The sequence below is a fragment of the Panulirus ornatus genome, chromosome 30 (assembly GCF_036320965.1).
Source record: "Panulirus ornatus isolate Po-2019 chromosome 30, ASM3632096v1, whole genome shotgun sequence".
Taxonomy (NCBI): domain Eukaryota; kingdom Metazoa; phylum Arthropoda; class Malacostraca; order Decapoda; family Palinuridae; genus Panulirus; species Panulirus ornatus.
Genome location: NC_092253.1, coordinates 18,185,323 through 18,201,864, shown reverse-complemented (window position 1 = coordinate 18,201,864; position 16,542 = coordinate 18,185,323). Strand labels below are relative to the sequence as shown.

The following is a 16,542-nucleotide window of genomic DNA, read 5'->3' as shown; positions in this document are numbered from 1 at the left end:
CCTGTGCTTGGCAGAGTCTCTGGATTCCTTTGCCCAAGCCCAGCAATCTTTCACCTGGTGCCCAGCCTTGCCACAGTGAAAACAAACCTTAACTCTCTCGGAGTATTTCCCTTGACTTTTATGAGTTACTGGCAAGGTAGCAGATTCAGGTGACCTTTACATGACCTTTGGACCTCCCTCTGCCATCAAAACCCTTTGAATGTCTCTCCGCATCAAGTTTGAGATTTAGCACGTACTCATCTGCTAGTTTCCAAGCCTCCTTAAAACTCTCCGCTGCTTTAGTTATTATGTACTGCAATACATCATGGGGTACACCGTCCTTACATTCCTTGAGTACAAATAGTTTTATGATCAACTCAGCATCATAAGCTCATTTGGAGCGTACCCACTGCTTGCATAACTTGTACTTTTCACAAAAGTGATCTAGGTAGTTTTGATCAGGATGCTCATTTTTAGCTCGAAATTTGAGTCAGTGTGTTTCTGGACTTAAATGATAAGAATTCAGCACTGCTTGTTTCATGATGTCATAATCATTACATTGGTCACCGGTCAACGCGGTGTTTGTAGACCCAGCCATACCAACAAGGTGGGGACATATCACAGTTGTCCAAGCCGACTTCGGCCAAGAGCAGTCATGGGCAGTCTGTTCAAACTTAAGGAAAGAGGTAGCTACATCATCTTCAGGGAACTTTGGTACGAGATGTAAGTTACCCTGCAGAGACGACACTGGTCTTGAAGGTGAAGTGTTAAGTCGAAGTTTTTCACATTCGAGAGCAATCTCTCCTTTTGCACTGTGGCATTAAATCGACATTAGTGGTCAGTGTCAGCATCGCTGGTCAGCGGCATGATTAACAAATCAAGGAAAGAGATTCTGTTAAGGCAAGAAATATCCTGGCACAAGGTTGCCAATTTATGTTACGAACTCTATACTTATTCTAGCAAGGTCGCCAATTTCATATATGTTACAAATACTGTACTAATCCTTGTCTTTGCAAGGACGTTAAATTTGTTACATTACACAACACAGGATAACACTATCTTAAAGTCATAGGATTAAATCAAACACCAGCATTAAAACTACTTATGATGAAAGAACTGAAGAGTACAAAATAACAAACACATGAATCAGGCACAAATCATTTACGTTAACACTGAACATGAGTTCAACATTCCAGGTAAGATTTCAGACCAGGAGATCTCTTCCCTTTATGACAATTTATCTTCAATGACATGATTCAAGATACACTTATTGTTAGACACTTTTATGACATTGCAATACTCTATGACACTCGAAACTAAATGACAGAGGCAGTACAACACTGTAGAATCTATATCACACACTTCACTCGGGTTACGGGCTTTGGGACAGAGGGAAAACCACTTACCTCGCTGGCCTAGAGAAGGAATTGAGGCTCAGCAGGTGTCAGAGATTTTTATTACAAGTAGGAATGACTTGCGTCCCTCCTGTTACCCTACAGTGCCACCCTTGATTGGCTATGGGCCTAAGGTCCAGTTGTGATTGGAGGAGGATGGCTCCTAAGTGCCACTCCTACTTGACTGGAGGGCCACAGGTCCGGCGGTGATTGGAGAAGGGGCTATCCGTGAAACTGCTGGTTGGCTGAAGGATCCTAAACCCATTCCACATCTTGCCTAAAGCTCAACCTCCTCTTGTCCTGACAGTGACGACACTGTACAGGAGGTCGTAGGCTGACCTCCCAACTTGACCTGGTGCCTCAGATGAAAGGTCCAAGTGTTGTGGTTAACTGACCGCATGGCCATCTGGAATCTCCTGAGGTGTGGGAACGCAGCAGGCCTAAGGGTCCTGTTTTCCCCTCGGTTGCCCTGCCCTAAAATATCTCTTATACCATGAGTACAAAGACACACACACATACATATATACCCGAACATGTGGGCACACACAAATGTTCATAACAACTTCTGGAATCTCCAGGGGTGTGGGAACGCAGCAGGCCTGATGGTCCGGCTCTCCCCTCGGTCATCCTGCCATAAAATAACGCTTTACACCACAACCAAAAGTCACACACACATACATATGTAGACGAACATGTGGGCACACACACACATGTTCGTAACAGTGTATATATATATATATATATGTATACGTTGAGATGTATAGGTATGTATATGTGTGTGTGGATGTGTATGTATAAACATGTGTATGTGGGTGGGTTGGGCCATTCTTTCGTCTGTTTCCTAGTGCTACCTTGCTAACGCAGGAGACAGTGACAAAGTATAATAAATATATATATGATTATATATAAATAGGGAAGGAGTAGCAGTACTCCTGAAACAGGAGTTGTGGAAGTATGTGATAGAATGTAAGAAAGTAAATTCTCAATTAATATGGGTAAAACTGAAAATTGATGGAGAGAGATGGGTGATTATTGGTGCATATGCACCTGGGCATGAGAAGAAAGATCATGAGAGGCAAGTGTTTTGGGAGCAGCTGAATGAGTGTGTTAGTGGTTTTGATGCACGAGACCGGGTTATAGTGATGGGTGATTTGAATGCAAAGGTGAGTAATGTGGCAGTTGAGGGAATAATTGGTATATATGGGGTGTTCAGTGTTGTAAATGGAAATGGTAAAGAGTTTGTAGATTTATGTGCTGAAAAAGGACTGGTGATTGGGAATACCTGGTTTAAAAAGCAAGATATACATAAGTATACGTATGTAAGTTGGAGAGATGGCCAGAGAGCCTTATTGGATTACGTGTTAATTGACAGGCATGCGAAAGAGAGACTTTTGGATGTTAATGTGCTGAGAGGTGCAACTGGAGGGATGTCTGATCATTATCTTGTGGAGGCTAAGGTGAAGGTTTGTATGGGTTTTCAGAAAAGAAGAGTGAATGTTGGGGTGAAGAGGGTGGTGAAAGTAAGTGAGCTTGGGAAGGAGACTTGTGTGAGGAAGTACCAGGAAAGACTGAGTACAGAATGGAAAAAGGTGAGAACAATGGAAGTAAGGGGAGTGGGGGAGGAATGGGATGTATTTAGGGAATCAGTGATGGATTTCGCAAAAGATGCTTGTGGCATGAGAAGCGTGGGAGGTGGGTTGATTAGAAAGGATAGTGAGTGGTGGGATGAAGAAGTAAGATTATTAGTGAAAGAGAAGAGAGAGGCATTTGGACGATTTTTGCAGGGAAAAAATGCAATTGAGTGGGAGATGTATAAAAGAAAGAGACAGGAGATCAAGAGAAAGGTGCAAGAGTTGAAAAAGAGGGCAAATGAGAGTTGGGGTGAGAGAGTATCATTAAATTTTAGGGAGAATAAAAAGATGTTCTGGAAGGCGGTAAATAAAGTGCGTAAGAAAAGGGAGCAAATGGGAACTTCAGTGAAGGGCACAAATGGGGAGGTGGTAACAAGTAGTGGTGATGTGAGAAGGAGATGGAGTGAGTATTTTAAAGGTTTGTTGAATGTGTTTGATGATAGAGTGGCAGATATAGGGTGTTTTGGTCGAGGTGGTGTGCAAAGTGCGAGGGTTAGGGAAAATGATTTGGTAAACAGAGAAGAGGTAGTAAAAGCTTTGCGGAAGATGAAAGTCGGCAAGGCAGCAGGTTTGGATGGTATTGCAGTGGAATTTATTAAAAAAGGGGGTGACTGTATTGTTGACTGGTTGGTAAGGTTATTTAATGTATGTATAACTCATGGTGAGGTGCCTGAGGATTGGCGGAATGCGTGCATAGTGCCATTGTACAAAGGCAAAGGGGATAAGAGTGAGTGCTCAAATTACAGAGGTATAAGTTTGTTGAGTATTCCTGGTAAATTATATGGGAGGGTATTGATTGAGAGGGTGAAGGCATGTACAGAGCATCAGATTGGGGAAGAGCAGTGTGGTTTCAGAAGTGGTAGAGGATGTGTGGATCAGGTGTTTGTTTTGAAGAATGTATGTGAGAAATACTTAGAAATGCAAATGGATCTGTATGTAGCATTTATGGATCTGGAGAAGGCATATGATAGAGTTGATAGAGATGCTCTGTGGAAGGTATTAAGAATATATGGTGTGGGAGGCAAGTTGTTAGAAGCAGTGAAAAGTTCTTATCAAGGATGTAAGGCATGTGTACGTGTAGGAAGAGGGGAAAGTGATTGGTTCTTAGTGAATGTAGGTTTGCGGCAGGGGTGTGCGATGTCTCCATGGTTGTTTAATTTGTTTATGGATGGGGTTGTTAGGGAGGTGAATGCAAGAGTTTTGGAAAGAGGGGCAAGTATGAAGTCTGTTGTGGATGAGAGAGCTTGGGAAGTGAGTCAGTTGTTGTTCGCTGATGATACAGCGCTGGTGGCTGATTCATGTGAGAAACTGCAGAAGCTGGTGACTGAGTTTGGAAAAGTGTGTGAAAGAAGAAAGTTGAGAGTAAATGTGAATAAGAGCAAGGTTATTAGGTACAGTAGGGTTGAGGGTCAAGTCAATTGGGAGGTAAGTTTGAATGGAGAAAAACTGGAGGAAGTAAAGTGTTTTAGATATCTGGGAGTGGATCTGGCAGCGGATGGAACCGTGGAAGCGGAAGTGAATCATAGGGTGGGGGAGGGGGCGAAAATCCTGGGAGCGTTGAAGAATGTGTGGAAGTCGAGAACATTACCTCGGAAAGCAAAAATGGGTATGTTTGAAGGAATAGTGGTTCCAACCATGTTGTATGGTTGTGAGGCGTGGGCTATGGATAGAGTTGTGTGCAGGAGGGTGGAAGTGCTGGAAATGAGATGTTTGAGGACAATGTGTGGTGTGAGGTGGTTTGATCGAGTAAGCAATGTAAGGGTAAGAGAGATGTGTGGAAATAAAAAGAGCTTGGTTGAGAGAGCAGAAGAGGGTGTTTTGAAATGGTTTGGGAACATGGAGAGAATGAGTGAGGAAAGATTGACCAAGAGGATATATGTGTCGGAGGTGGAGGGAACGAGAAGTGGGAGACCAAATTGGAGGTGGAAAGATGAAGTGAAAAAGATTTTGTGTGATCGGGGCCTGAACATGCAGGAGGGTGAAAGGCGGGCAAGGAATAGAGTGAATTGGATCGATGTGGTATACCGGGGTTGACGTGCTGTCAGTGGATTGAATCAGGGCATGTGAAGCGTCTGGGGTAAACCATGGAAATTTGTGTGGGGCCTGGATGTGGAAAGGGAGCTGTGGTTTCAGGCATTACTGCATGACAGCTAGAGACTGAGTGTGAATGAATGGGGCCTTTGTTGTCTTTTCCTACTGCTACCTCGCACACATGAGGGGGGAGGGGGATGGTATTCCATGTGTGGCGAGGTGGCAAAGGGAATGAATAAAGGCAGACAGTGTGAATTGTGTGCATGGGTATATATGTATGTGTCTGTGTGTGTATATATATGTGTACATTGAGATGTATAGGTATGTATATTTGCGTGTGTGGACGTGTATGTATATACATTGTGTATGTGGGTGGGTTGGGCCATTTCTTTCGTCTGTTTCCTTGCGCTACCTCGCAAATGCGGGAGACAGCGACAAAGCAAAAAAAAAAAAATATATATAAATACTCATGCATATACATATACATATCAACATATACACATACACAGACATACACATATTCATATTTGCTTCCCTTTAATCCATGCCTGGCACCACCCCACCCCAAAGGAAACAGCATCACTGACCCCATCTTCAGCGTGGTAGTGTCAGGAAAACAGACAAATAAGTCACATTCATTCACACTCATTATCTAGCTGTCATGTGTAATGCACCAAAACCACAGCTCCATATCCACAGTCATACATTATTTTTATTTTTTTTTCCTGGTAGCACCAGGAACAACCCAAAAAAAATAGAAGGCCCCATTTACTTATCTATTCTCTCACTGTCATGTTTGATGCACTAAAACCATATGATCGTGTTCAAAACCAGACCCCACAGACCTTAACATGGTTTCTCTTGGCTACATCATATGCTGTGATCAAGTCCATTGACAGTACATCACCTACTGTATATCACATCACTCCAGTTCACTCTATCCCACGCAGTCCCTTCACCCTTCCACATGTTTAGACCCAAAGCATTCAAAATATTTTTCACTCCATCCTTTGTCTCCAATTTAGTCTCCCTCTTCTTGTCCCTTCCACTTTTTGCCCATATACTCACTTTTTCAAACACTCCTCACTTATTCTTTCCAGGTGCCCAAACCATTTCAGCACACTTTCTTCAGCTCTTTCAACCATACTCTTCTTATTACCACACCTCTCTGTTACCCAATAATCACATACTCCATCAACCCCCTTTCATCATGTATTCTCAGACATTTAATTTCCAGCAGATCCACCTTCTGTACATTCTTACTAGAATCCACACAACATTACTGTGGCTACTATACCTTCAAACATACCCATTTTAGAAACCTCCCTTTTCACATATTTCTCAATCCTCTTAAGAGCCTTTGCCTCCTCACCCACCCAGTGACTCACCTGCATGGTTCCATTTGTTGCCACATCCACTCCCAGGTATCTAAAACACACCATTTCCACCAAGCTTTCTCAATTCAGCCTCACATTCAGTGCTGGATTTATAAGGGGGTAATAAGGGCAATTGCACCAGGCCTCCCTGCCAGAGGGGGCCACCGTCTATACAAAAATATAGTAATTGAAAAAAAATTTGAGCCAGGATCTCGACTGAACTTTGGCCAACTGTTCCATCAAAGCAGGATGTTCCTAAGATGCAATTAAGGTCAAGCAAAGGTTAAGCGACCTTGTTCACTGCCAGAGAAAAACTTTGTCGAAAGTGGAAACAGTGCTTGACCCATGGGATTGACTCGTGACGTGTTATTCCTCCTACTGCGAAACGTTTGTTTGCTTGCATTGTGTAATGTTTTGCAGGGCTGTAAAGAAAATTCATTCACACTAGCTGACTTCAAGGTGTTTTGTTCATGTTGCTCTGAGTAGTAAATAAAAGGGATGAAAATCTGCTCTGCCTTTCATCTGGCAGGGATGAGTCACTTCTTGCAGCTTTGCTCAGACAGCGGCCTGCAAGAGATTTGTTTTGACTAGCAGACGTGCTTTGTGGCCTTAGCAGTTTTATGCGTTTGACCACTTTCAGTAAAACATGTTACATAGTTCATATAAGCATAAAACTTGGCACAAATGTTCTTGACATCTATAAGTATCTTGAGACACTTCTATAAATGTTTTCATACATTTTTTGGAATCCAATAAGATACACAAATTTAAAAAATGTCACTTTTGTTATGGTTATCAGCATCGTTTGGGAAGGCTGTAGACCATCACCATGACAAGAAGCATGACAGCAATTTTTGTGATTTGTGAAAGATTGCAAGCTGCCACAGAGTCGTTGGAATGTTGCTTACTAATTTTTTCAATTTTTCACAGTCTTAGTTCACGACTTTTGTCACAAAACTTTTGCAACATTTGTTGCAAAACGTCCAACCACAGTTGCAAAAAGCATTTCCATACATGATGACCGGAAAAGGTTAATAAAAAAATTTTAATAAAAATAAATATTTTAAGCTCTCAGTTTTTGAATAAACTAGTTTCTTATATTTTGAATCTATCATCTTTTTTCTGCTTCTTTTCGGATTACATTCTCACAGAGAAGACCCAACATACCACAGAAAATTCAGCTGTCTGGGGCTCAGAAGAGAAAAGATTCCAAAGAAAAGAGTGAAAAAATTGCTGTTGTCTTGGCAAAGACACCATGGCTCACAGAATTTTCCTCTGGTTCAAAAATCGAAAATGTAGATGCTAATGATGAAGAACCAGTACTAGATGTCCCTTCTGAAGGAACCACCTGTACTCCCAAGAACATCTGTAGAAAATAAGAGTAACATATCAAGATAATGAAGATGAGGGATCATCACATCATGTGACAGATACTTAAAACATGGACAGTGAAGTGCCATCTTGTGATCCAGACCCAGCCATGTGGTTTCTTGTCAGGGAAAAGCATGTGTCCTTTTGCTCAAAATCAGCTGTCACAAAAAATGACTGACAGCTACCCAAAATCTCAACACCATTATCAATCAGATCAAGGTCAAGGCAAACAGGATGGGCATTGTCGTTATTTCAAGACTTCTTGTTTTATGTGAGTCATGACAATGGTGAGCAGCATTTGAGAAAGTGGCTCCTGTACAGCCTGTCGAAGGGTGCAGTTTATTGCTTCTATTGTACTTTGATCTCCAACCTGTGACATGTTTTCCAGCGAGGGAAGAAAAAAATGAAAACTCATGAACAATGCCAAGGCCACAGAGGGTCTGTGTTGAGGTTCAATCTTCGATGTAGGGAATCTTTTTATGTTGACAAGGAGTTGGAAAAGCAAGTGCAGGAAAACAAGAAATACTGGACCGAGTTATTGTGGTGTGTTTTCGCCATGACAATCTTTCTAGCTGAGAGAAGCCTGGCATTTAGGGGAAGTGAAGAGATTATAGGATCCAAGCTTAATGGGAATTTTTTAGGAGTTAATGAACTTATTGCACAATTTGTTCCATTTCTGATGGGTCACCTTGAAGAATCTGGCAATCCTGGAAGTAGTAGGCAGTCATACTTATCACCAACCATCTACAAAGAAATTATTCTGCTGATGGCAAAATATGTCAAGAATTATATTGTAGCAGAATTTAAAACTGCCAAGTACTTCTCACTTTCCATAGATTCAACACCAGACCCTGCTCATGATGACCAGCTAACAGTCATTGTGCAATCTTTTGTTTCTGGGAAGCCTGTAGAAGGTTTTTAACTTCCTGCAGACTGGCTCTCACAAAGCTGAAGAACTGGCTACAGATCTGCTAGAATTTCTAGAAAAAGAATGTATTAATTTTGAAGACTGCAGAGGGTAGGCCTATAACAGTGCCAGCAATATGTCCAGTCACTACACAGGAATGCAAGCCAGACTTAAGAATAAGAAGCCAGTGGCATGTTTCATTCCCTATACTGCTCACTCATTGATCCTTGTTGGAGAGGCTGCTGCCTCTTGCTGTGTTGAAGCTTTTAGTTATTTTCACTCCATACAAAGGCATTTATGGATCTGGAGAAGGCATATGATAGGATTGATAGAGATGCTTTGTGGAAGGTGTTAAGAGTATATGGTATGGGAGGTAAGTTGCTGGAAGAATGAAAAGTTTTTTTAGGGATGTAAGGCATGTGTACAAGTAGGAAGAGAAGAAAGTGATTGGTTCCCAGTGAATGTCAGTTTGTGGCAGGGGTGCCTGATGTCTCCATGGCTGTTTAATTTTTTTATGGATGGGGTTAGGGAGGTGAATGCCAGAGTTTTGGAGAGAAGGACAAGTATGCAGTCTGTTGTGGATGGGAGGGCATGGGAAGTGAGTCAGTTGTTGTTCGCTGATGATACAGCGCTGGTGGCTGATTCGGGTAAGAAACTGCAGAAGTTGGTGACTGAGTTTGGTAAAGTGTGTGAAAGAAGAAAGTTGAGAGTGAATGTGAGTAAGAGCAAGGTTATTAGGGTCAGTATTGTGGGACATGTTAATTGAGAGGTAAGTTTGAATGAAGAAAAACTGGAGGAATTGAAGTGTCTTAGATATCTGGGAGTGGACTTAGCAGCAGATGGAATCATGGAAGCGGAAGTGAGTCACAGGGTGGGGGAGGGGGCGAAGGTTGTCATAGCATTGAAGAATGTGTGGAAGGTGAGAACATTATCTTGGAGAGCAAAAATGGGTATATTTGAAGGAATAGTGGTTCCAACAATGTTATATGGTTGTGAGGCGTGGGCTATAGATAGAGTTGTGCGGAGGAGGGTGGATGTGTTGGAAATGAAATGTTTGAGGACAATATGTGAAGTGAGGTGGCTTGATTAAGTAATGAAAGGGTAATGGATGTGTTGGAAATGAAATGTTTGTGGACAATATGTGGTGTGAGGTGGTTTGATTCAGTAATGAAAGAGTAAGAGAGATGTGTGGTAATAAAAAGTGTGGTTGAAAGAGCAGAAGAGGGTGTATAAAAATGGTTTGGTCACATGGAGAGAATGAGTGAGGAAAGATTGACATTGAAGATAAATGTGTCAGAGGTGGAGGGAATGAGAAGTGGGAGACCCAATTGGAGGTGGAAGGATGGAGTGAAAAAGATTTTGAACAGCTGGGGCCTGAACATACAGGAGGGTGAAAGGTGTGCAAGGAATAGAGTGATTTGGAATGACATGGTATACCAAGGTCGACATGCTGTCAGTGGATTGAACCAGGGCATGTGACACATCTGGGGTAAACCATGGAAAGTTTTGTGGGGCCTGGATGTGGAAAGGGAGCTATGGTTTCAGTGCATTACCCATGACAGCTATAGACTGAGTCTTAACAAAGTTGGCCTTTGTTGTCTTTCCTAGTGCTGTCTTACGTGCACATGGGGGGAGGGGGGTGCCATTTCATGTGTGGTGGGGTGGTGATGGGAATGGATGAAGGCAGCAAGTGTGGATGTGTACACGTGTATATATGTATATGTGTGTATGTATATGTATGTATACGTTGAAATGTATAGGTATGTATATGTGTGAGTGGGCGTTCATGTATGTACATGTGTATGTGGGTGGATTGGGCCATTCTTTCGTCTGTTTCCTTGCACTACCTCACTAATGCGGGAGACAGCAACCAAGTACAATATTAAAACAAAGATTATATACCTTTTTTTCTTTGTCGGCACACAGATGGGCAAATCTAATGAAGCCTTCGGAGGGAAATGAAAAAGCATTTCCTGTGAAGTCCCTGTCAGACCCTCGTTGGTTAGCAAGAAGTGATGCTGCTGAAGCCCTCGTAGATGGATACAACTGCATTCAAAATGCCCTCATAGATATTGAAAGTGACTTGGAGCAAACACCTGAAGCAAGACATAAAGCTCAAACATTGGCTGACAAAATGGACTGTCTTGAAACAGCTTTGATGGCCAAGATCTGGAACTTAATTCTTGTATGACCCAACAGCACACATAAAGCTTTTCAAGGAGTTGAAGTTAACCTGAAGATAGTGGTGGATCTAATGATTCACTGGAAAAGTTTCTAGAATCACTTCAGGATAGGTATGAAGAGTTGGGCCTGGATGCCAAGAATTTATATGGCAACACATACTACAAAGCATCTACAGACAGGCCAGGAAAGAGAAATGAACATTATGATGCGAATCCAACATCAGTGTCAGAGGAAGTTGTCCTTTCCTCGAGAAAAATTCAGATGTGGAACTTTTAGAGTCATTTTAAATCCATTGTCTGTTGCCTTAAAAGAACACAGGGTAACGTACCAATCAGTGTATGACAGGTTCAAAGTCATAGTCAACTTATGCAGTCTACCTGATGCAGAGATAAGAACTGAAGCTGAGAAAGTTATCACTGCTATTCCCTGTGGTTTGAGTAATATGTTCTTAGAGGAAATTTTCCATTTTGTAGCCTTTGCCAAGCTCAGATCATGTCTCACTTCATCTCACCTGGTAGTTTTACTCCATTATAAAGGGCTTTCTGATATCTTTCCAAGTGTTAATGTAGCTCTGTGAATATATTTGAGCATGATGGTCACTAGTTGTTCAGGAGAGAGATCATTCAGCAAATTGACACTGATAAAGAATTATCTGAGAATCATGATGACCCATGAAAGACTAAGTGCTTTGTGCCTACTGGATGTAGAGTGCAGTGTTCTAAAGATGATACAGTTCATTAAAGATTTATCAGACGCCAAGTGTAGAAAGACTTTTTGTTGCTGTTGTAGTGTTTCTGTGTATGTATGTATATATCTTTCTATATATGTATAACTTTTTTTTTTTTTTTTTTTTTTTTTTTTTTTTATACTTTGTCGCTGTCTCCCGCGTTTGCGAGGTAGCGCGAGGAAACAGACGAAAGAAATGGCCCAACCCCCATACACACGTACATACACACGTCCACACACGCAAATATACATACCTACACAGCTTTCCATGGTTTATCCCAGACGCTTCACATGCCTTGATTCAATCCACTGACAGCACGTCAACCCCTGTATACCACATCGCTCCAATTCACTCTATTCCTTGCCCTCCTTTCACCCTCCTGCATGTTCAGGCCCCGATCACACAAAATCTTTTTCACTCCATCTTTCCACCTCCAATTTGGTCTCCCTCTTCTCCTCGTTCCCTCCACCTCCGACACATATATCCTCTTGGTCAATCTTTCCTCACTCATTCTCTCCATGTGCCCAAACCATTTCAAAACACCCTCTTCTGCTCTCTCAACCACGCTCTTTTTATTTCCACACATCTCTCTTACCCTTACGTTACTTACTCGATCAAACCACCTCACACCACACATTGTCCTCAAACATCTCATTTCCAGCACATCCATCCTCCTGCGCACAACTCTATCCATAGCCCACGCCTCGCAACCATACAACATTGTTGGAACCACTATTCCTTCAAACATACCCATTTTTGCTTTCCGAGATAATGTTCTCGACTTCCACACATTTTTCAAGGCTCCCAAAATTTTCGCCCCCTCCCCCACCCTATGATCCACTTCCGCTTCCATGGTTCCATCCGCTGACAGATCCACTCCCAGATATCTAAAACACTTCACTTCCTCCAGTTTTTCTCCATTCAAACTCACCTCCCAATTGACTTGACCCTCAACCCTACTGTACCTAATAACCTTGCTCTTATTCACATTTACTCTTAACTTTCTTCTTCCACACACTTTACCAAACTCAGTCACCAGCTTCTGCAGTTTCTCACATGAATCAGCCACCAGCGCTGTATCATCAGCGAACAACAACTGACTCACTTCCCAAGCTCTCTCATCCCCAACAGACTTCATACTTGCCCCTCTTTCCAGGACTCTTGCATTTACCTCCCTAACAACCCCATCCATAAACAAATTAAACAACCATGGAGACATCACACACCCCTGCCGCAAACCTACATTCACTGAGAACCAATCACTTTCCTCTCTTCCTACACGTACACATGCCTTACATCCTCGATAAAAACTTTTCACTGCTTCTAACAACTTGCCTCCCACACCATATATTCTTAATACCTTCCACAGAGCATCTCTATCAACTCTATCATATGCCTTCTCCAGATCCATAAATGCTACATACAAATCCATTTGCTTTTCTAAGTATTTCTCACATACATTCTTCAAAGCAAACACCTGATCCACACATCCTCTACCACTTCTGAAACCGCACTGCTCTTCCCCAATCTGATGTTCTGTACATGCCTTCACCCTCTCAATCAATACCCTCCCATATAGTTTACCAGGAATACTCAACAAACTTATACCTCTGTAATTTGAGCACTCACTCTTATCCCCTTTGCCTTTGTACAATGGCACTATGCACGCATTCCGCCAATCCTCAGGCACCTCACCATGAGTCATACATACATTAAATAACCTTACCAACCAGTCAACAATACAGTCACCCCCTTTTTTAATAAATTCCACTGCAATACCATCCAAACCTGCTGCCTTGCCGGCTTTCATCTTCCGCAAAGCTTTTACTACCTCTTCTCTGTTTACCAAATCATTTTCCCTAACCCTCTCACTTTGCACACCACCACGACCAAAACACCCTATATCTGCCACTCTGTCATCAGACACATTCAACAAACCTTCAAAATACTCATTCCATCTCCTTCTCACATCACCACTACTTGTTATCACCTCCCCATTTACGCCCTTCACTGAAGTTCCCATTTGCTCCCTTGTCTTACGCACCCTATTTACCTCCTTCCAGAACATCTTTTTATTCTCCCTAAAATTTACTGATAGTCTCTCACCCCAACTCTCATTTGCCCTTTTTTTCACCTCTTGCACCTTTCTCTTGACCTCCTGTCTCTTTCTTTTATACTTCTCCCACTCAATTGCATTTTTTCCCTGCAAAAATCGTCCAAATGCCTCTCTCTTCTCTTTCACTAATACTCTTACTTCTTCATCCCACCACTCACTACCCTTTCTAAACAGCCCACCTCCCACTCTTCTCATGCCACAAGCATCTTTTGCGCAATCCATCACTGATTCCCTAAATACATCCCATTCCTCCCCCACTCCCCTTACTTCCATTGTTCTCACCTTTTTCCATTCTGTACACAGTCTCTCCTGGTACTTCCCCACACAGGTCTCCTTCCCAAGCTCACTTACTCTCACCACCTTCTTCACCCCAACATTCACTCCTCTTTTCTGAAAACCCTTACTAATCTTCACCTTAGCCTCCACAAGATAATGATCAGACATCCCTCCAGTTGCACCTCTCAGCACATTAACACCCAAAAGTCTCTCTTTCGCACGCCTGTCAATTAACACGTAATCCAATAACGCTCTCTGGCCATCTCTCCTGCTTACATAAGTATACTTATGTATATCTCGCTTTTTAAACCAGGTATTCCCAATCATCAGTCCTTTTTCAGCACATAAATCTACAAGCTCTTCACCATTTCCATTTACAACACTGAACACCCCATGCATACCAATTATTCCCTCAACTGCCACATTACTCACCTTTGCATTCAAATCACCCATCACTATAACCCGGTCTCGTGCATCAAAACCGCTAACACACTCATTCAGCTGCTCCCAAAACACTTGCCTCTCATGATCTTTCTTCTCATGCCCAGGTGCATATGCACCAATAATCACCCACCTCTCTCCATCAACTTTCAATTTTACCCATATTAATCGAGAATTTACTTTCTTACATTCTATCACATACTCCCACAACTCCTGTTTCAGGAGTATTGCTACTCCTTCCCTTGCTCTTGTCCTCTCACTAACCCCTGACTTCACTCCCCAGACATTTCCAAACCACTCTTCCCCTTTACCCTTGAGCTTCGTTTCACTCAGAGCCAAAACATCCAGGTTCCTTTCCTCAAACATACTACCTATCTCTCCTTTTTTCACATCTTGGTTACATCCACACACATTTAGGCACCCCACTCTGAGCCTTCGAGGAGGATGATCACTCCCCGCGTGACTCCTTCTTCTGTTTCCCATTTTAGAAAGTTAATACAAGGAGGGGAGGATTTCCGGCCCCCCGCTCCCGTCCCCTCTAGTCGCTTTCTACGACACGCGAGGAATACGTGGGAAGTATTCTTTCACCCCTATCCCCAGGGATAATATACATATATATATACATACACACACACACACACACATACACACACATACGCACATACACACACACACATACATATATATACATATGAAAAATGTAAGAAACAATTTAGAAAACAAACTTTTAGCTTAAAATGAATGAAAAAATGAATGTCACATAATGGTTCAACCTCTGGCTATGGAAACTATGTATAACTTGTCAGTTCTAATTACATGCAGTAAACTGACTTTGATATGTAAATTGGGTGATTTGCCGTGTATTTTCATTTTTGTGTATGAGGGGCCACCGAACCTGAAGTACCCTGGAACCCCCAAGGTCTAAATCTGGCACTGCTCAACTCACCTAGTGTCTCAGCTCTGGTAGACTTCATAACCTTACTTTTATTCACATTTACTCTCAACTTTCTCCTTTCACACACTCTCCCAAACTCGTACAGCAACTTCTGCAATTTTTTCTTTCTCGGATCTGCCACCTGTTCTGTCATCAGAACTTCCCAGGCACCCCCCTCCCTCTAAGACCCTCACCACCACATCCATAAACAAATTAAACAGCCATGGTGACAACACACACCCCAACCACAGACCCACCTTAATAAAAACCACTCACCCTCCTCTCTACCTACTGTCTTACTCTCTCGATAAAATCTTCTCATTTCTTCAAATAACTTTTCTCCCACACCATATATTTGTAATACCTTCCACAAAGCAACTCTATCAACCTTAACTTATGCTCTCTTCAAATCCATAAATGCAACACAAGATCTTGTTTCTTTCATTTTTTCTCAGACACATTCTTCAGAGCAAACCTTTGATTCACACAGCTTCTATTACTCCTAAAACCACATTGTTCCTCTTCTGCCTTGGCACAACCCTCTCAATTACCACTATCCCTTACAACTTAACAAGTACATTCAACAGACATATCTTTGTAATTTGAACACTCACCTTTGTTCCCCTTGCCTTTGGACAAAGGCACTATACATGCACTCCTCCAGTCATTAAGCTCTCACCATGAGCTATACATACATTGAAAACCCTAGCTAACCAGTCAACAACTTACTAATCTTATTCTGAATGTGTGCACTGTCACATTTTGACTGAACCACCACCACCACCCTTCCTAATCTTGCAGGTGGACCAGATGCTCCGAAACAGGATTTCAGCGATGGGCTTTTAGAAGTCTTTTGCCTGATGTCATCTTTCCATATTGCCCAGTTACAAATTGGTCTAAGTGAACCCATAAGACTTGGCCAGTGTTCTTCCTTAAAGGTAACTTTTTAATTTTTTTGTATGTAAGAAAGGGAGGATACTATATAAATAGAAACTGCAAGTTTTATAGCTTTTTGGAATTTTTTCTTCCTAACGGAGTTTGCCTTGTGTTCTTAGAAGTACGTCCCACTTTCTTTTGAACAGTATAAAGGCTTTAACCTAGTAATATCCAGTAGTTTACCACTGTTTGCCCTGAAAGCTTAAATCTTCTTACACAGCCTTTTATTCATCTCTTTA

The 16,542-nt window shown here is 42.1% G+C and overlaps 1 protein-coding gene across 2 annotated transcripts in view; it reads left to right on the top strand.

Moving 5' to 3' along the window:
- The window catches only part of Dgkepsilon (diacylglycerol kinase epsilon), a 197,176-nt gene that overhangs the window by 177,051 nt on the left and 3,583 nt on the right, over window positions 1–16,542 (top strand). Inside the window, exon 10 of one of the 2 annotated variants that reach the window (XM_071679837.1) lies at window positions 16,169–16,305. In XM_071679837.1, the coding sequence (XP_071535938.1) occupies window positions 16,169–16,305 (137 nt within the window). Of the gene's footprint in view, window positions 1–10,615; window positions 10,781–16,168; window positions 16,306–16,542 lie in introns of those variants that run through there. The other variant, XM_071679838.1, reaches the window with a different exon arrangement.